Genomic DNA, 22,644 nt, shown 5'->3' on the forward strand with positions numbered 1-22,644 from the left:
ATTCCTTTTACACGGAGTATCCAAACATTATGCACTTGTCCATAACAAAAATCCCCAAGGTCTAATGATCACTTCGATTGAATATATACAAGTGCATCTCAATAAATTAGAATATCATCAAAAAGTTAATTTAGTTCAGTAATTCAAACCAAAAAGGGAAACACATGTATTACCGTATTTTTCGAATTATAAGACACACTTTTACTCCCAAAAATTTGGGAGGAAAATGAGGGGTGAATCTTAAAATCCAAATGTGGCTTACCAGGGGGTGGTAGAGAGAGATCACAGGAGGCAGGGCAATGCTGTACTGTGGGCGCTGTTCTGTGCGGGCAGTGAGGCTGTGTGTGGCGGGCAGCGAGGCAGGGGCCATTCTGAAGATGTCGGTGATAAAGGCTTCAATTAATGGCTTAAGCTCTCTTCTGCGCCGACTCTGGCCCCTATTTTTTGAAGCCCATATGGCCGAGATCTTCAGAATAGCCAGTGCATCACCGCCCGCAGCGAGCACCAGCACAGAGCAGCACCGGCTGCCCGAGCACAACGCTGGCCCCCCTCTGCACTGACCGCAGCATCGCCATACTCCAGCACTGCCCCTGCCTCCTGTGACCTGTGCTTCCCCCATGCCAGCAGCCGGGCTGCTCAGATCAGGATCCGCAGTGTGGCTCGAGGGATTCTACCGGACCCGGGGGTTGCGCGGACACTTCAAATAAAAGGGGACGTATTTGTACGGGATTTGCCGTAAACAGTCTGTGACGCCACCCACGGTTTGTGGTGAAGTGTGGCCGTGCCCGTTGACGCTGACCCTTGGGATCTACTGTGCCCTGGCGGATTCCCTATCCCCCGTGATGGGTGGATGTCTGCTTTTGGGACTTTGGTTGGGACAGGACCTATAATCCTGCCCTCAATTGGTTAATTAGCTAGGCCGTTGGTTCCGGCCCTGGCTTCAGGGTCCAAGTACCCCCTTCTGTGCATGGTTTCCGGGTCGATTCTCCGGTGTAGGTACCGGCGGGCTCCTACCCTGTCCTGGTCCACCTCGGATCTCCGGCAGCCGTCTTCCCATCTCCTGACAGACACGGACTACAGCCTGCCACCTAGCCAGTATGCCGAGGCTCCAATCCCAACGTCTTTCCTTTCTGACTCGGCTCTCCACTTTCTCCTCTCGACTCCTCCACTCCACCAGTCTGACTCCTCTCCACTTGAACTACAACTTTCAACTACTGCTTTTCCCGCCCCGGGTTCTCCAGACCCCTAGGTGGGCGTTCTCCATCCGCCTGGTCCCGCCTACTGGTGTGCCTTTCCTTCCCTAGTCACCCGACTAGGGTTTTGTTGGCTGTGTGTAACCCTGTGTGGGAAGGTGTTATGCGGGGGTTTATTCTGTGTGACCACCTGGCAGTGCCAGGGCGTCATATTCCCCCTTGGTTAAATACAGACCGTCCGCGGGCTGTCCAACCACCATTTATTTTTCAGCAACTGGAATGCAAAAATAAAAGGGTAACAAGAATAAAAACATTTGAACATTTCTTCCCTTTACGGAAGGCACAATTCTTAAATGTTGCATAAACCGGAACGGGACGGAACGGGCCACCTTCTTATTGCGCTCCCACCCAAAACAACCTATTCCCTGGTGCCACCGCTAACACTGGTGCACACCCCTTTTCCCAAGTCCAGGAACGGGTCCGGGTGACGCCCACACGGGCCGGGTAAAAAGTTCCTTACCCGACAGTCCTTGTTGAGGGTCCCATAGTCCGGGGACCCCTGACCTGGAAGTTAGTCACCGGTTGCATTATTGACTGGGCCTTAGCCTACTCTACCGCAGGTCCTTCCTCCAATTAGCCTCTCCAGAGACTGTGCCATGCACAACAAGAAGGTAGGTAGGGGTATTTACAAAGCCCAAAAGTTTTTGGGTTGGCCTGCCAGTTCTCGGCCATGGTCCATATTAAAACTGAAGTGACTCTAACAGGGGTCAACGACTGGGGTAGCCGGGAACCGCTACCTTACTCATCATCTATAGTTGGAGATAGCGGAGGGGGGTAAAGGCACAGCTTTCCATCAATTTTCACCCACTTCCTCACGTCAAGGGCGAACCACCCCCTCTCTCTCCACAGTGTCGGGTGTAAGAGACCAGTTCTTCTGGCGCCAAGTCTCGATCCGGGTGACCCGTAGGCAGGTGTGGGGCCACATCCCTCCGGGAAACAAATTTTGGCATCCATACCCAGCATATATATGAAGCCCCATCCTTTTTGGGGGTTGAAATGCCGGACCTGTCCTTGGTAGGTCGGGCAGGCAGATGTAACCGGTACCGCTGCCGTAGCTTGGGGCAGTGGACCGAGCGGGGCACTAATTGCAGGTGCGGGCAGCAAGGGAGGTGACGTGGCGGACGGGGGCAGACCGAGCTCCTCAGCCGGTTGGGCTGGTTTCGGTGGAACATAGGGGCGTGGGTTGCTTACCCGCTCCTCCGAGGCCATCTCCTCTTCGCGCGCCTGAACGGCTGCAGCCAGATCCTTCATCTCGGCCGTACATCTTGCCAGCAGGAAATTTGCTTGGGCCTGGATCTTGCGGCACATCCTCGAGGTCTGGTCTTCCACCCAGTCAGCAGTCCCGGGAGCACGTTCCTCCATTTTCGGGTTGCCGGACCGGTCAGATATCCACTCGAGATGGTGTCCAGGAACAGAAGATGGCAGAGTCCTGGTGTCCTTGCCTCTTATCTCCTTGGGTCACATGCCGCAGTTTTCTGCCTGCCCCCCTGGTTTTTCAGGAGCAGACCTTTTGCGTGTCTCTCAGTTTCGTTTTCGGCCTCGGGAGTCACTTCCTTCCGGCTGTGTTCCAAGGGGGCGGGGGCTTCAACTTCGCGCCCTTTCTCGGGGAAGACGCTGGGTTGTCGTTTTTTCGCTCCCAAAACTGGCGGAAAAATGGCGGCAAAATGGCGGCTTTTCAAAGTTTTTGCAGCGGAGCACCACTGACAGTCCAGAACAAGGCGCACTTCCACCAGGTAGGTGGATGGGTTACCATCCTGTTCGTGACGCAAGGTTTTGAGGTGTGCCGCCCCTGTGCCAGCAGCTGGGCTGCTTGGATCCGGATATGCAGTGTGGCTCGAGGGATTCTACCGGACCCGGGGGTCGCGCGGACACTTCAAATAAAAGGGGACATATTTGTACGGGATTTGCCGTAAACAGTCCGACGCCACCCATGGTGTGTGGTGAAGTGTGGCACCACCGCTGCTGTTGTGGGGCACCTGGGGGCGATGGGATGGCAGCTGGATGTTAACCCCTCCGTGGGTAGGGATGGATGCCCCGGGGCCCAGTGTCTCTGTGCTGAGGGTGGTGATTGCAGGGGCCGGCGCGCCCGGTCAGACCGGGGGATGTTAGTTTACTCCCGATTGAATGAATCACACAAGTCCAATGGTAAACCAAGGTGCTGGTGGCCGGCTGCCGTGGCCGGGTGTATTCTGGTCCCACACCCGGGCTGATTGTCTGTGTCACTTTCCTCTGCACTGTGTTTTTGGTGTGTTGGACTTCCCGGTGTGAAACACAGGAGTCCGCTCCCGGTACTTTGGTTGGGAGCCGTGCCTGTTGACGTTGACCCTTGGGCTCTACCGGGCCCTGGCGGATGCCCTATCCCCTGCGGTGGGTGGATGTCTGCTTTTGGGACTTTGGTTGGGACATGACCTATAATCCTGCCCTCAATTGGTTAATTAGCTAGACCGTTGGTTCCGGTCCTGGCTTACGGGTCCAAGTACCCCCTCTGTGCACGGTTTCCGGGTTGGTTCTCCGGTGTCGGTATCGGCGGGCTCCTACCCTGTCCCGGTCCACCTCGGATCTCCGGCTGCCATCTTCCTGTCTCCTGACAGACACGGACTACAGCCTGACACCTAGCCAGTACGCCGGGGCTCCAACCCCAACGCCTTTCCTTTCTGACTCCGCTCTCCACTTTCTCCTCTCAACTCCTCCACCAGTCTGACTCCTCTCCACTTGAACTACAACTTTCAACTACTGCTTTTCCTGCCCCGGGTTCTCCAGACCCCTAGGTGGGCGTTCTCCATCCGCCTGTACCCACCCACTGGTGTGCCTTTCCTTCCCTTGAGGGGGGAGTGACTAGGGTTTTGTTGACTGTGTGTAACCGTGTGGGAAGGTGTTATGCGGGGGCCTATTCTGTGTGACCACCTGGCGGTGCCAGGGTGTCACATGACCCCCGTTCCACCACCTTGTGATAAGACACCACCCGATTATAAAACGGATCCCATATTTATTTTTTTCTCTAAATTTAGGCTGTGTCGTATAATCCAGTGCATAATATAAAACTAAAAATACGGTATATAGAGTCATTACAAAACAGAATGCTCTATTTCAAGTGTTTATTTCTGTTAATGTTGATGATTAGGGCTTACAGGCAATGAAAACCCAAAAGTCATTAGCTCAGAAAATTAGATTATATAAGACCAACTGAAAACATGATTTCAAGCTCAGAAATGTTGGTCTACTGAAAAGTGTGTACAGTAAACGCACTCAATACTTGGTCAGGCTCCTTTTGCATTATTATTATTTATTATTATTATTGTTTATTTATAGAGCACCATTAATTCCATGGTGCTGTACATGAGAAGGGGGTTACATACAAAATATGTATACAAGTTACAGTAGACAGACTAGTACAGAGGGAAGAGGGCCCTACCCTTGCGGGCTTACATTCTATAGGATTATGGGGAGGAGACAATATTGCATGAATTACTGCATCAATGCAGCATGACATGGAGGCAATCTGCCTGTGGCACTACTGAGGTGTTATGGAAGCTCAGATTGCTTTTATAGCAGCCTTCAGTTCGTCTGCAATATTGGGTCTGGTGTCTCTCATCTTCGTCTTGACAATACCTCATAGATACTCTATGGGGTTTATGTCAGGCGAGTTGCTGGCCAATCAAGCACAGTAAAACTGTGGTTATTAAACAAGGTATTGGTACTTTTGGCAGTGTGAACAGGTGCCAAATTAAATTTCCATCTCCAAAAATCATATCGGCAGAGGGAAGCATGAAGTGCTTTAAAATTTCCTGGTAGAGGGCTGCGCTGATTTTGGTCTTAATAATAACAGTGGATCCTACACCAGCAGATTACATGGCTTTCCAAACCATCACCGATTATGGAAACGTCACACTAGACATCAAGCAGCTTGGATTGTGTGCCTCTATACTCTTCCTCCAGATTCTGGAACCTTTATTTCCAAATCAAATGCAAAATTTACTTTCATCTGAAAACACCTTGAACCACTGAGCAACAGTCCAGTTCTTTATCTCCTTGGCCCAGGTAAAATGCTTCTGCCATTGTCTATTGTTCATCAGTGGCTTGACACAAGGAATGTGACAGTTGTAGCCCATATCCTGGATACGTCTGTGTGTGGTGGCTTGAAGCACTGACTCCAGCAGCAGTTCACACCTTGCAAATCTCCCTCAAATTTTTGAATGGCCTTTTGTTAATCCTATCAAGGCTGCATTTATCCCGATTGCTTGTGCACCTTTTCTACCCCACTTTTTCCTTCGACTCAACATTCCATTAATATGCTTGAATACAGCACTTTGTGAATATCCAGCTTCTTTAGCAATGACCTTTTGTGGCTTACTCTCCTTGTGGAGTGTGTCAATGTCTGCCTTCTGGACATCTGTCAAATCAGCAGTCTTTCCCATGACTGTGTAGTCTACTGAACCAGAGTAAGGGACCATTTTAAAAGCTCAGGAAGGTTTTTAAGGTGTTTTGTGGAAATTGTTCTAGTTTTCTGAGATAATGACCTTTGTGTTTTCATTGACTGTAAAGCGGGCTTTACACGCTGCGATCTCGCTAGCGAGATCGCAAGCGATCGTACCCGTCCCCGTTGGTTGTGCGACCCGGGTAAATCACTGCCCGTCGCGCACAACCTCACTTACACCCATCACACGGACTTACCTGTCCTGCGACGTCGTTGTGGCCGGCGATCCGCCTCCATTCTAAGGGGGCGTGTCGTGCGGCGTCACAGCGATGCCACACAGCAGCCGTCCAATAGAAGCGTAGAGGCGGAGATGAGTGGGACGTAAACATCCCGCCCACCTCCTTCCTTCCGCATAGCCGGTGGAGGCAGGTAAGGAGATGTTCCTCGCTCCTGCAGTGTCACACATAGCTTTGTGTGCTGCCGCAGGAACAAGGAACAACATCGCTAATAAGAAGAGAACGATTTTTTGTTTAGGACGACCTCTCTGCGGCAAACCATTTTGGCCGCTTTTGAGATCGTTTTAGGTCGCACATAAGTGTCACACACTGCCATATCGTTAATGACGCCGGATGTGCGTCACAAACAACGTGACCTCAACGATAAATCATTAACGATATCGTAGCGTGTAAAGCCCGCTTTAGCCATAATCTTCAACATTAAACAGAAATAAACATATGAATTAGACCACTCTGTTTGTAATGGCTCTATATAAGATATGTTTCCCTTTTTGTATTGATTGCTCTCAGTGAGAGAAACAAAATTAAAATTTTGTAGTTTTGATACCTTTTAATAGCTAACTAAAATAAAAATAAAATATGATGTTATAAAGCAAGCTTTCGAGATATCTCAGGTCTCTTCCTCAGGCATGGTATGACAAAATAGCTGAAGAAACACAAATATATTTTTTGTATTGAATTAGTGAAATAAATGAACTTTTTGATGAAATTCTAATTTATTGAGATGCACTTGTACCTGGGGTCCTGGGTTCAAATAACACCAAGGACAACATCTGTAAGTAGTTTACATGTTGTCCCGTGTTTGCATGGGTTTCCTACGAGTTCTCCAGTTTCCTCTCACACTCCAAAGACATAATGATAGAGAATTTAGATTCCCTTGTCATATCTTTAAACTTGTCAAAAAGTTGGATATTGACTAAAAGGGCCACTTAATATGGTGGTTATGGTGGTCTCCTAAAAAGAGTCACCCCTTCGCTGGGCCCTTCCTGGAGGGATATCTGGCTGGTTTCTGTGTTGAGACTCCTAACAGAGGCTCCACGGACCTTTTTGATTTGCATATTTCTCAGGGGGCAATACACCTAGGATTTCACTGTCTTGAGCGCCCTCGCTGGCTGCTGGCAGTGTTTTCTCTGGCTGGTCTCCCTGAGATCAGTGATTGTTTTGTGAGAGAATTTAGATTGTGAGTCCCAATGGAGACAGTGTTTCTGATGTATGTAAAGCGCTGTGGAATTAATGGCATATTAGTGAATACATAATATATTATTATTATTATATACCACATTACCCACCCAATTGTATGGAAGCCCTCAACAGACGTGAGATTATATGAATCAAACGCGCTGACAAAAAAAAAAAATAAATCACCAATTCACCACCCTTTTTCAGCGGCAGCACTGTTTTTCCCATTCATCCTCCCACTCAGATCAGCATTTTAACCCCTTCATGAGCGGCAAATTTTGCTCTTTCCGTGTTTTTTTTCGCCATTCTTCCGAGAGACGTAACTTTTATTTGTCAGTCAATCTGGTCATGTGAGGGCTCATTTTTTGCAAAATGAGCTGTACTTTTAAATGAAACCATGAGTTTTACCATATAGTGTACTGGAAAACGGCAAAAAAAATTCCAAATGAGGAAAAATTGCAAAAAAAGAGTGATTGCACTATTGTTTTTGGGATATTTTATTCAGTGTTCACTATATGGTAAAACTGATGTGTTGATGTGATTTATTGAGGTCAGTACGAGTTTGTAGACACCAAACATGAATAAGTTAACTTTTATCTAAGGAGTTAAAAAAAATAATCAGACGTTTGTCCGAAAAAAGTGGCGTACGTTTTGCGCCATTTTCCACGAGCATTCTCATTTTTTGGGATCTTTGGCTGCTTATGTTTTGTGCCTCGAGCTGACGTTTTTAACAGTATCATTTTTACGCAGATGCTACATTTTAATTGCCTGTTATTGCATTTTGCGCAAAATATGCGGCGACCAAAAAACGTAATTTTGGCATTTGGAATTTTCTTGACGCTATGCAGTTTACTGATCAGATTAATTGATTTTATATTTTGATAGATCGGGCATTTCTATCGTGCGATAGCAAAATGTGTGTACATTTTTTTTTTTAGTTTTTTTAACCCGTTAATTTTCAATGGGGCGAAAGGGGGGTGATTTGAACATTTAGGGTTTTTTTTGTTTTTCTTTAATTTTCCAAAAGTTTTTTTTAAACTTTATTTTTTTATTTTACAGGTGCCTCTAGGAGGCTATATGGATCAGCAGTCTGATCGCTCTTAAATATCTGCTGATCACAGCTATGAATACCTGATATACTCATCTCCTATCTCAAATGATAAAATTAGTGTGCACACAGCTGGTTAAATTAAGAGGTGCTGGTAGATGGGATATAGCTTCCCAGGTAGTATATAATAAAGTTCACTGCACTCTCCAATAGTTTTTCATGCAACAGTGAGATTTATTTAAAAATATAGACGGTGGACAGTAGAAGGCAAGGGAAAAAGAGACTACAACGTTTCGAACTGTAAGGTCTTTATCAGAAAATCGCTGAAAATAAATCAAAAAACAAACATCAGTGTGCACCCTATAAAACATAGATTGCAGTAACATACATAAAAAATGTTATATACAAATTATACATATGTACATATATACAATGTCTATTGAAAGCTATTGTAGTAAGGCTAGAAGGCAGATATGTACAAAAAAGGGTTAATCTGTCAGGAATGGGAGGCAGGGTATTACCTTGATGCAATGTGATCTGGGCGCTCGTGACTGTGTCTGCTAAGCTGCCTAGGGTTTAAATAGCCCGCTCATAGTAGAGGGGGCGTAACGCAGCGGTCACGTGATTGTGTGATGTCACAGTCACGTGGGTGTAGACCGCCTCCTCATAGAGGAAGGGGGAGGTAGTCACGTGGTTATGGGACGTCACATTAGATGTGTGAACGTAGAAAAGAACACTGCTTATTGGGGCGAGGGGATGGGCTTCGGCAGTCACGTGGGTGTGAGTGGCATATTAGTTTAGACAGCCTACTCAGAGGAAGGGGGAGGTATAGCACGCCGGTCACATGGTTATGGGACGTCACAATAGCATTGTGAACGTAGATAACACTGCTTGGTGGGGCGAGGGGATGGGCTTCAGCAGTCACGTGGGTTATGAATGGCATATGGGTTTAAACTGCTCTTAGTAGAAGGGAGAAGTATAGCGCGGCGGTTCACGTGGTTATGGGACGTCACATTAGTAGTGTAAGCAGTGTTATCTATGATTACACTATTAATGTCTAAACCAATAAGCCACTCACACCCACGTAACTGCTGAAGCCCATCCCCTCGCCCCAACAAGCAGTGTTTTCTACATTCACACTGCTAATGTGACGTCCCATAACGACGTGACTACCTCCCCCTTCCTCTATGAGCAGGCTGTCTACACCCACGTGACTGTGACGTCACACAATCATGTGACCGCTACGTTACGCCCCCTCTACCATGAGCGGGCTATTTAAACCCTAGGCAGCTTAGCAGCCACACACACTGACGGATCAGCTGGGACACAGGCGCAGGAGCGCCCAGATCACATTGCATCAAGGTAATACCCTGCCTCCCATTCCTGACAGATTAACCCTTTTTTGTACATATCTGCCTTCTAGCCTTGCTACAATAGCTTTCAATAGACATTGTGTGTTTCCTCTACTACTCAATAGTTACCACATCAGAGAGATTTTTGGGTTATAAGAATGATTATACTTGAATATCGATCTGTACAGATTTTGATTTTGTATATATGTACATATGTATAATTTGTATATAAAAAAAAATGTATGTATGTTTCTGCAATCTATGTTTTATAGGGTGCACACTGATGTTTGTTTTTTGATTTTATTTTCAGCGATTTTCTGATAAAGACCTTACAGGTCGAAACGTTGTACTTGCTTTTCCCCTTGCCTTCTACTGTCCACCGTCTATATTTCTAAATAAATCTCACTGTTGCATGAAAAACTATTGGAGAGTGCAGTTAACTTTATTATATACATCTATCTCACAAAACTCTCAGCCATGTCAGAACGGAAGTGACTCATGTGAGCTGCAGGAGTCATCACATGACCCTGTGCTACCATGGCAACCACTGGATCCACATCCACATCACGTGACTTCCGATATCGGCCTGTGATTACCGGATCAACCGCCATTGCCATTAATATGGTGCTGTCACATCTTGACAGCGCCATTTAAGGGGTTAACAGGTACGGGTGGATAGCGATTCCACTCGTACCTTCTAGGCACATGTTAGCTGTATAAATCAGCTGACATGTGTACGGATCCCCACCTGCGGCCCACAGCAGCAGGTGGGGATTAACACTATGACCACTAGGACGTAACTTTACTGCCTGCGGTCGTTAAGGGGTTAAAGAGGCCTTCACAGGAGCCCCAGTTCTACACCACCCTCCCTGATCCTAACAAGCAGTTTTTCTTGGAGATAGATGCCTCTTCTATCGGTGCTGGCGTTGTTCTCCTGTGATTAACTTCTTTAGGGAACCCTGCCTTTTGCGTTTTTTTTTCCAAATTGTTCTCGCCAGCCGACCAAAAGTATACCATTGGGGATCATGAGTTTCTGGCTGTAAAGCTGGTGCTTGAAGAATGGCGACATCTATTAGAGGGTGCCAGTTCTCCGGTAATAATTTACATGGACCACAAGAACCTGACCTTCCTGCAATCAACCCAGAGGTTGAATCCTCATCAAGCCAGGTAGTTGCTATTCTTTGCTCATTTTAAATTTAAGCTACACTTCCGTCCTGCAGAGAAGAATGTCAAAGCAGATGTCCTGTCCCGGTTCTTTGACGCATTCGATTCTATGGCAGAGCTTCAGCACATCATTACAACAGCCAGGATTATTGAAGCAGCCAGCCCCTGTTTCATTTAAAGAGATTCCTCTGAGCAAAATGTTTGTTCCTACGTTTAGGAGGAGGAGAATTCTGTTTTGGGGTCACAACTCCAAGTTGGCTGGTCATATAGACATACACAAATCCACTGAGCTAATTGCTTGCAGCTTCTGGCGGCCCTTGCTAGTTAAGGCTGTCCGTGACTTAGTTGCTGCCTATTCACATTGTGCACGAATAAGTCTTCCAAGGAGAAGTTGGCTGGTCTTCAACCCATGGCGGTTCCTTCTGCTCACTGGCAATATATTGCTATGAACTTCATCATGGACAGTTCACTTCTAGGATCTGGAAAGCCCTGTACAAGCTACTGAAAATGAATATTCTGCTAATTTTTTCTTCTACGTACCACAGCAGACAAATGGGCAAGGGAAACGTGTTAAGCTGATCCTCGAGAACTACATTTGCCATCTTATATATGCTCTTCAGGATGATTACGCCAGACGCTTCCTGGTTTCCATGGAGCTATGTGCGAGTATCCGCGGTGCTAAACGCTGGATTCCGAGGAAGGCATCTTAGTGGTGCCTTAGCAACATGCTCCTCTCTGACATATCACACTGGGCATGTCGATGAGGTGCTGGACCCAGAACTTCGGGGGCGCAGCACTTGTGGTGTTCGCTCCTCACACGTAGCGATATGTATCACCATAAGGGTATAAAAAGCATAGCCCTTCACTATCCTACTAACCCCTTCTGAGGAAGCCATCTGCAAAATTCGCATCAAGGGGACGCAATTGGACGCAGGTCTGAAAGGTCAGTCTGGTATTGGACAGCATGCTTTATGTTAATCTTATCTAGTGATATTAAGAAAATTTATTTGCCTAACGTTATGATTTTTTTAACTGGTGTATGTGGACTTTTATGTCTGGCAATATATAGAAACTCTTTCATGCATGTTGACTCATATGATGTACATATCTTATTGTATTATTTAGTTTGAACAGAGTGTACAGTTTCAAGCTATTCGATAGACAAAATTTCTTATTCTCAAGTCATTCAAAATAGTTTTATATACAGTATCGTCCTGGAGATAATGTCTGGTTAGCCTCAAGGAACATTCGCCTGAAGGTGCCTTCATATAGGTTAGATCCTCGGTAACTTGGACCATTCAAAATTCTCAGGCAGAACAATCTGGTAACCTTTAAGCTTCACCTGCCATCTAATGATTGGATCCTGAATTCTTTTCACACCTCACTCTTGAGGCCAGTAGTCCTTAATCGTTTCTCCATGACCCATACTCCTGTCCTTGCGCCCATTCCTCGGATGTGTTTAAGTTTATGGACATCTTGGACTCTAAGATGGTCTGGGGGAAAATCTTATATTTAATCGACTGGAAGGGGTTTGGTCTCGAAGAGAGATCATGGGAGCCCGCTGAGAACATCTGCGCCCCTGCCATTCTCCAAAGGTTCCTCCAACGATCCAGCCAAAAAACAGGAATCATAGGGGGGAGGGGAATAGGGTCATGACAACGATTCGCACTAGTGGCAAGCATCGCCCTTCTCACTGAGGTCACCGCTCTGCTCATCCTAGGTTCAGTTTATAGCCTTTCAAACTCTGCTGTATCCTCCTGCTAGTGGGTTTCACATCGCTATAGTGAGGCAGGGTGTCCGGCAGAGTTTATGTTCCCTAGCCAATCCCCTTGCAGCAGGGGCTTGATAAGGCAGGTCCACATACCACTCCTCACCTGATCTAGGTTCTAGTTCATCACGTGTTTAGATTCCTGCAGGGTACTCTCTGTATTGCCTCACCTGTTAACGTCCCGGCTTGTTTACTCATCCTGTCTGATCTCTCCATTACTGACCCAGACTTGTATTCTGAATCTGTGCTTCCTGCCCCAAACCTGGACCATCTGACTACACCTCTGTCTAACCTTCCTTTATCTCGTAAATCTGCCTTGACCTGTCGGTCAGCTGTTGCAGCCCTGGAGACTGCCCTGTGAGTGGTGTCTGGTGTCTACCTGCAGCCCAGCCTATCCTCACCACCAGAGGCTCTAGTGAAGGCCAGGTAGACATTTATGCATGCCCCTCCAGGGTAAGCCTGGGCCGTGGCTCAGTGGGTCCACACCCACCGGCGTTACATTGTCAATCTTTGACCATTCTTCCTTGAAGTAGCACACCAAATCTATTAGATTGTGATGGCATCTTATGTGTACAGTGCCCTCTACAGGTCATTCCACAGATTCCCAATTGGATTAAGGTCTTATCTGCCTTGTACACTCCAAAAGTATGATCTTCTCTGAAAACAATTTTGTTGATTTGCAGATATACTTAGGGTGGTTGTCGTACTGAAATGTGGAATTTATATTCAGCTTTTTATCAGAGGCCTGAAGGTTTAGATGGAAAATTGAAGGATATTTGGAACTGTTCATAATTCCTTTCCCCTTAACTAAATGTCCAGTTCCTGCTGCCAAAAACTAGCCCTAAAGCATAAAGCCACTTCCACTATGCCTTAATGTGCTTTTTTCGGTGATGCACAATGTTGGCTTTGAGCCAAACACACCTTTTGGAATTATAGCGAAAAAGTTCAACGTTGTTCTCATCATTTTTTCCTTAAAAAAAAAAAAAAAAAAGACTTGTCAAAATGTATTGTATACCTGTGTAGGACAAAAAAAGGACTCATTAAAAATAGAACTCACCCCCCCCCCATAAATAGGCAGTACTTAAAAAGTGTGTTGAGATGGAAAACCAATGGCAATTGCTAAATTATCCACAGCCACGGCAACCATTCGACGACCCATTATCGAGTTGTGAGCAGAGGCAGTCCATCAAGGGGGTTAAATGGGCAGGAACAGTTATCTCCATTCCTGCATTCCTGGAAGTAGGATATGGCATCAGTCACAATGATCATGTGGGCACAACTACTTCCTTAAACAGCAACAAATTTGCTTTACATTTAAAATACAGTTTTGACTGGGCTATAAAACATATTACAATGAATATATGACAGTCAACCCTGTCAACCCTGTAATAAAAGTAAAGTAGTAGCACAAGCACTCCAAAAACAAACTCATAGGTTATGTGGCTGCTGATGAAATTCAGAATAGTGTGTGCATCTGAGTATAAATAGGCACTGATTGTCCACTGCCAACAGGGAATGACAGGCGTCATTATAGGGAACCTTTCACCTGCAGACAAGCAGCTGCAGATACAGTGGTAATTTGCAGGTCAATAGCGTTTAAACCCCGTCTACTGGTTTACTGCAGCAATAGCTATGGAAATTAAATTAAGGCTATGTGCGCACGCTGCGTTTTCTTGACGCTGCGTTTTTGTGCGTTTTTTGTCGCAAAAAACGCACAAAAACGCACCGTGCGTTTATGGCAGTGTTTTGCTGCGTTTTTGTTTACTGCATTTTGCTGTGTTTTTCCAATGCATTGCATGGGTGGAAAAACGTAAAAAAAAACGCAGAAAAGAATTGACACAACCATTTTTTTTTTAGCTCAAAAACGCAGCCAAATAAAACTGCTCTGTGGGGACAACAAAAATGAAATTTCATAAGCTTTGCTGCTGGGGAAGCAAAGTCATGCAGTTTGAGCCCAAAAACGCACTTCAGAAACGTGCAAAAACGCGGTAAAAAACGCAGCGTGCGCAGATAAACTAAGTTTTATTTTCACCGCAGCTACTCACTTCCAAGTCTTTAGGTTAGTGCAGGGAGCCGTCACCCGTCATCGTTCACTATACAGATAGAACGTTATAATAACTCCCCTGCATATTGAGTGTTTGCATATGAATGCATTCAAAGTGCAGGGGACTGATTACACTTACACTCACTGTGTAATGCGCAGAGCCTGCGACAGCTTCCTGCACTACCCTGATGACTGGAAACGAGCAGCTGCAGAGAGAATAAAACTTACTTTTTCCCTTGTAGTCACTGCTCCCTTAAGTCAAAAGCCAGGATTTAAATGACATTTATTTGATGGATTTCCACTTTTTAGGAACATAAATAGCATTTCTGGAGGGACTGGTTGGTTTTGCAATCTACCGTATTTTTCGGACCATAAGATGCACTTTTTTCCCCCCAAATGTTGGGGGAAAGTGGGGGGTGTGTCTTATGGTCTGACTATAAGGTTGCGGGTGCGGGGAATGAGGGTGCCGCGGTGGAGCAGGTCATCAGCGGCACCAGCAGGCTGTAACAGCCTGCAGCAGCCTGCCGTGACCACGTGGGCCCGCTCATTACATATGCACGCCCATCCTCCCGCCCATCATCTCTCAGCGAAACCGGCGCTGACAGGTGGGCGGGGTGATGGGCGGGAAGGGGGGGTGTGCATAATTAGCAGCCGGCCGTGATCACCCCTGGCAACTACAGCCTGGAGTGATCATGTGCGGCTGTATTCACTGTCCCCCGTGCATCATCATCAGCGCGGGGTGCAGTGAATCAGTGTACTCACCCGTCACCGTGTGTGGAGCCGTCCCCCTGCAGCATCGCGTCTTCCTGTCTGTGCCGGCGGTCAGCTGATCTGGACACTAGCTGGTGGACTAGCGGCGCGCACAGCGATGACGTTATCGCGGTGCGCGCCGCTAGTGTCCAGATCAGCTGACCGCCGGCACAGACAGGAAGACGCGATGCTGCAGACAACGGTGACGGCTCCACACACGGTGACGGCTCCACACACGGTGACGGCTCCACACAGCGGCGCTGCAGCTGAGACAGAGATCGGTGCTTCAGGGAGTGAGGAAGGGTAAGTATAAACGTTTATTTTTTTTTTTCCTGTGCTACAGGATACACGCCATTTACCAGGATGGGGGTATATCATGAGCAGGATGGATGGGGGCATTTCATAAGCAGGATGGATGGGGGCATTTCATGAGCAGGATGGATGGGGGCATTTCATGAGCAGGATGGATGGGGGCATATCATGAGCAGGATGGATGGGGGCATATCATGAGCAGGATGGATGGGGGCATCTCATGAGCAGGATGGATGGGGGCATATCATGAGCAGGATGGATGGGGGCATATCATGAGCAGGATGGATGGGGGCATATCATGAGCAGGATGGATGGGGGCATATCATGAGCAGGCTGGATGGAAGGTATATCATGAGCAGGATGGATGGGGGCATATCATGAGCAGGATGGATGGGGGCATATCATGAGCAGGATGGATGGGGGCATATCATGAGCAGGCTGGATGGAAGGTATATCATGAGCAGGATGGATGGAAGGTATATTATTAGCAGGATGGATGGGGGGTATACTATTAGCAGGATGGGGGGATATATGAGCAGGATCATATACAAGGCAGGAGGATCCTTATCAGAATGGGGTATCTTAGTAGAGAATTTGGGGACATTACCCCCATAACAGTGTCAGCAGCAGATCCTCGCCCCATAACAGTGTGTCATGACCATATTTTTTGGGTAAAATTGTACTTTCCTATTTTCCTCCTCTAAAACCAGGGTGCGTCTTATGGTCAGGTGCGTCTTATAGTCCGAAAAATACGGTATGTACAAACTTTCAGAATACGTTGGCTCTATAAGAGTAACAAGAATAAAATAGAATTATACAATACAACAGAAAATCCTATTACGGCTTACCTCAGATCTTTTAAATATTTGCAGTGCGTCAACATCTCACATAGAGAGGACATGAACATCATTTTGCCCATCATACCAAAATTTGCCAGCGATAAGGTACGCAATTGCTGACAGCTCCTACCAATGCTCACAAGGCAAGAGCCTGTATATATTCCTGGCAGTTGGGCTAGGGTAAGGCTTTGCAAAAAATAGAGTTGACTGACTGCAGCAATATCTTCATCACGCACAGTTTGGGAATGTTTACATGGTGGGTAAGTATTTCGTATTGCTGGATCATTACGGGGCATGAATGAATAAAAATTAGAGCCAATTAATTCTAAGTTCTCCAAAACTGGTACTCCCTTGAGAAATTTCCAGAATGCAGACTGTAATTTTAGCGTATCTTGCTCTTCCGACATAATGACAAACGAGGGTACTCCAATTCGCACCTTATTGCTAAAAGTAGGAGCAGACGTGCTGGGAATAGATTGTCCAGGAGCATAATAAAGAGGTTTGGTTCTAATATCTGTTATAGCACACACAGGCAAAGATATTGATCGTAACTTCTTAAGCTGTGAAAGAATGTCACAAAGATGTGCTCCAGATATATCTGAATTGTGGTGGTGTGCGGATGACAAGTTCAAATGTGCAAGGTTTGGGCAGGCAGATATTAGTCTACCTAAAATTGAACAATCTATTTCATCTTCTGGTTTTCTAAAAGGTAAGTTTGAAATAAGGCATAATGTGCATCCCCTCAAATTCAAACTGACAAGGCTTTTGCAGTCTCTTCTACCATTTAAGATACTTTGAGTAAGTTGTTCACCAGAAATCATGCAGCGGCTAAAACTCAAATATGAAGGACAAGTAAACTTCATGTGCTGGAGTAATGAAGATCCATTAAGCCAGGATTTTGGTAACTGGAAGGCCTCCAATGTTATATTTTTTGCCATGGATTCAAAGAGATTTTTGGCAGCTCTGCTTTCGGTTAAGCTTCCAGGAACAGATAATAGAAAAGATCTAAGATTTTCTGGAGTACGGTCACTAAGAACTGCTAAATACAATCGGACAACCTCTTCATTTATATATCCAGGTGCAAGACGAGCATAAAATAGCCTAAGGTGTTGGTAATGAGGCACATTACTTTCTCCTACCATCAGTTGACCAGACATTACCATTCCGTCACGAGTTCTATCCAAAACTTCAAAGAAGAGAAGCAACTTCTCAAGACTAGTGCAACAAGGCACAACACCGTAAGATGGAACAAACAGAGTCTGTTTTAATTCTCTTAATTGCCCAAGAGTGGTTCTGCACTCACTACTCAGCTGCCCAGAGTCAAAACCTGCATTGATGTCAATAGACAAGGAATGCAAAAAATGAAGATTTGTAAGAATCTTAGACAATCGTAGAGAGGTTACAGAACATCCAGACATATCCAATTTAACAAGTTTCCTACAACTCGATACAATATCCATAGTTGGGGAATTCAACCAGTAGCAGTCACTTATGTCAAGTTCACAGATCTCTCGAGATATGGTTTTAAGCATTTGCTTCACTTGTTCATCTCTAGCCTGAAAGAAAAAAAAAAGGACATAAAATAACAGCAAAAAAAGATGTGTAATACACCTATACTAGGTTAGGTTCACAAGTGCATACTATGTCTCCGATTATAATTAAAAGAAAAAGGTTTTTGTACCGTGTTAGCCAATTGAAAAATGATTGATTGCTCTCAGTGAAAAGGGTAAAAGGTATCACAACTACAAAATTTTAATTTTGTTTCTCTCACTGAGAGCAATCAATCCGATTATAATGGCACAGTCATATGATGAAATCAACAGCGGCATGTGGACAACATGAAATAACATGGGATTCAAAAAATTCTCCTTTAGTTTCCAGCTTTTTTTTTTTTTTTTTTAATTTTATCGGTGCCAAATTTGATGGCACTGCGTGCGCGGCCCAGCATCTGAAAGTAATATAAGCAGAGCCATGCTTGTTTTTGGAAAATAAATTGCTCATCCTGTACAGTACCAGTATTAGTACTTTGGAAGCAGCTGCCTTTTGTAATATCTCAACATTATGATTTTAAAGGGAATCTGTCACCAGATTTTTGCTACCCCATATGAGAGCAGATTAATGTAGAGACAGAGACCCTATTGAATTGTCAATGTGATTCTCTTCTCCCACTCTTGACACACCGAGAGCAATACCGCAGATCCAGGATGTGGGGCACCTGAAACAATGGATACAGGAGGCCTGTGGTAGCATTTCTTCTGCGGTATTAGGCGGGGTTTGCACACTAAGACATCGCAGGCCGATGCTGCGATGCCGAGTGCGATAGTCCCCGCCCTCGTCGCAGCAGCGATATGTGGTGATAGCTGGCGTAGCGAAAGTTATCGCTACGCCAGCTTCACACACACACTCACCTGCCGTGCGACGTCCCTGTGGCCGGCGACCCGCCTCCTTGTTAAGGGGGCGGGTCGTGCGGCGTCACTGCGACGTCACACGGCAGCCGGCCAATCAGAGCGGAGGGGCGGAGATGAGCAGGATGTAAACATCCTGCCCACCTCCTTCCTTCCGCATATCCTACGGAAGCCGCAGTGAGGCCGGTAGGAGACGTTCCTCGCTCCTGCGACTTCACACACAGCGATGTGTGCTGCCGCAGGAGCGAGGAACAACATTGGACTGTCGCGTCAGCGTAATCATGGATTACGCCGACGCTGCACCGATGATACGATTACGACGCTTTTGCGCTCGTTAATCGTATCATCCAGGCTTTACACACTGCGATGTCGCATGCGATGCCGGAAGTGCGTCATTTTCAATTTGACCCCACCGACATCGCACCTGCGATGTCGCAGTGTGCAAAGTGCCCCTTACTCTCGATGTGTCAAGAGTGGGAGAAGAGAATCGCGTTGACAATTCAACACAATGGGCAGTATTTTGAGCACATCCTTTAGTGCAGGGGTGGGGAACCTCCGGCCCGCGGTCCGCTATGACCTTTTGTGAGGCCCCGGGGCAGATTCCCGTGGGCGGCAGTACTCCGGCCACCGCCGTCATTTTACTGGCAGCCGGCCCTTTAAATCTCCACATGTGCTGCTTGAACGCACCAATGAGCCCTTTCGCTGGCAGGTGCCAGTGAGCTCAGGACTTACTTTGTGGGTGGGTTTAGCGCTCTGCGCTTCCTTCCTACAGCAGCTTTGTTTCCAGCATTGTGCCACCCGCTCTCCACCCCTTCTCCGGTGCAGTGTGGCCCATCAGTGAAGTGTGCAGCTCCCAGTGTGTGCACCGCCCGCTCTCCGGTGCAACGTGCCCCATCAGTGAAGTGTGCAGCTCCCAGCGTGTGCGCTGCCCGCTCTCTGGTGCAACGTGCCCCATCAGTGAAGTGTGCAGCTCCCAGTGTGTGCGCCGCCCGCTCTCCGGTGCAACGTGCCCCATCAGTGAAGTGTGCAGCTCCCAGTGTGTGTGCCGCCCGCTCCCCCGCGCCGTCCGCTCTCTGGTGCAGCATGCCCTATCAGTGAAGGGTGCAGCTCCCAGTGTGTGTGCCCTATCAGTGCTGTGTGCCGCCCGCTCCCCACCCCTTGTTCTATGTAGCGTGCCACCTGCAGTGCTGTGTGCAGCTCCCAGTGCTGTGTTCTCTCCAATGCTGTGTACCCCCTAGTGACGTCTGTGCTTGCAAGTGCTGTCCGTGGCCCCCAGTCTCCTAGTAATGTCTGTGTGCCCCCCCACTTGGCGATGTCTGTGTGTGCCCCCCCACTTGGTGATGTCTGTGTGTGCCCCCCCACTTGGTGATGTCTGTGTGTGCCCCCCCACTTGGTGATGTCTGTGTGTGCCCCCCCACTTGGTGATGTCTGTGTGTGCCCCCCCACTTGGTGATGTCTGTGTGTGCCCCCCCACTTGGTGATGTCTGTGTGTGCCCCCCCACTTGGTGATGTCTGTGTGTGCCCCCCCACTTGGTGATGTCTGTGTGTGCCCCCCCACTTGGTGATGTCTGTGTGTGCCCCCCCACTTAGTGATGTCTGTGTGCCCCCCCCACTTAATGGTCTGTGTGCCCCCCCCACTTAGTGATGTCTGTGTGTGCCCCCCCACTTAGTGATGTCTGTGTGTGCCCCCCCACTTAGTGATGTCTGTGTGTGCCCCCCCACTTAGTGATGTCTGTGTGTGCCCCCCCACTTAGTGATGTCTGTGTGTGCCCCCCCACTTAGTGATGTCTGTGTGTGCCCCCCCACTTAGTGATGTCTGTGTGTGCCCCCCCACTTAGTGATGTCTGTGTGTGCCCCCCACTTAGTGATGTCTGTGTGGCCCCCCCACTTAGTGATGTCTGTGTGCCCCCCCCCACTTAGTGATGTCTGTGTGCCCCCCCCCACTTAGTGATGTCTGTGTGCCCCCCCCACTTAGTGATGTCTGTGTGCCCCCCCCACTTAGTGATGTCTGTCTGCCCCCCCCACTTAGTGGTCTGTGTGCCCCCCCACTTAGTGGTCTGTGTGCCCCCCCACTTAGTGATGTCTGTGTGCCCCCCCACTTAGTGATGTCTGTGTGCCCCCCCCACTTAGTGATCTGTGTGTGCCCCCCCCACTTAGTGATCTGTGTGTGCCCCCCCCACTTAGTGATCTGTGTGTGCCCCCCCCACTTAGTGATCTGTGTGTGCCCCCCCACTTAGTGGTCTGTGTGCCCCCCCCACTTAGTGATGTCTGTGTGCCCCCCCCCACTTAGTGATGTCTGTGTGCCCCCCCACTTAGTGATGTCTGTGTGTGCCCCCCCACTTAGTGATCTGTGTGTGCCCCCCCCCACTTAGTGATCTGTGTGTGCCCCCCCACTTAGTGATGTCTGTGTGCCCCCCCCACTTAGTGGTCTGTGTGCCCCCCCCCCCCACTTAGTGATGTCTGTGTGCCCCCCCCCCCACTTAGTGATGTCTGTGTGCCCCCCCCCACTTAGTGATGTCTGTGTGCCCCCCCCACTTAGTGATGTCTGTGTGCCCCCCCCACTTAGTGATGTCTGTCTGCCCCCCCCACTTAGTGGTCTGTGTGCCCCCCCACTTAGTGGTCTGTGTGCCCCCCCACTTAGTGATGTCTGTCTGCCCCCCCCACTTAGTGGTCTGTGTGCCCCCCCACTTAGTGGTCTGTGTGCCCCCCCACTTAGTGATGTCTGTGTGCCCCCCCACTTAGTGATGTCTGTGTGCCCCCCCCACTTAGTGATCTGTGTGTGCCCCCCCCACTTAGTGATCTGTGTGTGCCCCCCCCACTTAGTGATCTGTGTGTGCCCCCCCCACTTAGTGATCTGTGTGTGCCCCCCCCACTTAGTGATCTGTGTGTGCCCCCCCACTTAGTGGTCTGTGTGCCCCCCCCACTTAGTGATGTCTGTGTGCCCCCCCCACTTAGTGATGTCTGTGTGCCCCCCCACTTAGTGATGTCTGTGTGTGCCCCCCCACTTAGTGATCTGTGTGTGCCCCCCCCCACTTAGTGATCTGTGTGTGCCCCCCCACTTAGTGATGTCTGTGTGCCCCCCCCACTTAGTGGTCTGTGTGCCCCCCCCCCCCACTTAGTGATGTCTGTGTGCCCCCCCCCCCACTTAGTGATGTCTGTGTGCCCCCCCCACTTAGTGATGTCTGTGTGTGCCCCCCCACTTAGTGATGTCTGTGTGTGCCCCCCCACTTAGTGATGTCTGTGTGTGCCCCCCCACTTAGTGATGTCTGTGTGTGCCCCCCCACTTAGTGATGTCTGTGTGTGCCCCCCCACTTAGTGATGTCTGTGTGGCCCCCCCACTTAGTGATGTCTGTGTGGCCCCCCCCACTTAGTGATGTCTGTGTGTGCCCCCCCACTTAGTGATGTCTGTGTGCCCCCCCACTTAGTGATGTCTGTGTGTGCCCCCCCCCCACTTAGTGGTGTCTGTGTGCCCCCCCCCCACTTAGTAGTGTCTGTGTGCCCCCCCACTTAGTGATGTCTGTGTGTGCCCCCCCACTTAGTGATGTCTGTGTGTGCCCCCCCACTTAGTGATGTCTGTGTGTGCCCCCCCACTTAGTGATGTCTGTGTGTGCCCCCACTTAGTGATGTCTGTGTGGCCCCCCCATTTAGTGATGTATATGTGCCCCCCCCACTTAGTGATGTCTGTGCCCACACTAGTGCTCTCTGTGCTGCCCTAGTGATGTGTGTGCCCCCCCAGTGCCGTCTCTGCCCCATAGCAATGCTTATGCCTCCCTGTGACCTAGTAATGTCTGTTCCCCAGCCCCTCTCGTCATGTATATAC

The 22,644-nt window shown here is 48.2% G+C and overlaps 1 protein-coding gene across 2 annotated transcripts in view; it reads right to left on the minus strand.

The window, feature by feature from the left end:
* FBXL18 (F-box and leucine rich repeat protein 18) overlaps window positions 1-22,644 on the minus strand; it is a 124,726-nt gene that overhangs the window by 50,228 nt on the left and 51,854 nt on the right. For both annotated transcript variants that reach the window (XM_075319046.1, XM_075319045.1), the window contains one exon: window positions 16,429-17,975. In XM_075319046.1, coding sequence (XP_075175161.1) covers window positions 16,429-17,975 — 1,547 coding nt within the window. The remainder of the gene's footprint in view (window positions 1-16,428; window positions 17,976-22,644) is intronic.

The sequence above is a fragment of the Anomaloglossus baeobatrachus genome, chromosome 7, assembly GCF_048569485.1.
Source record: "Anomaloglossus baeobatrachus isolate aAnoBae1 chromosome 7, aAnoBae1.hap1, whole genome shotgun sequence".
NCBI lineage: Eukaryota > Metazoa > Chordata > Amphibia > Anura > Aromobatidae > Anomaloglossus > Anomaloglossus baeobatrachus.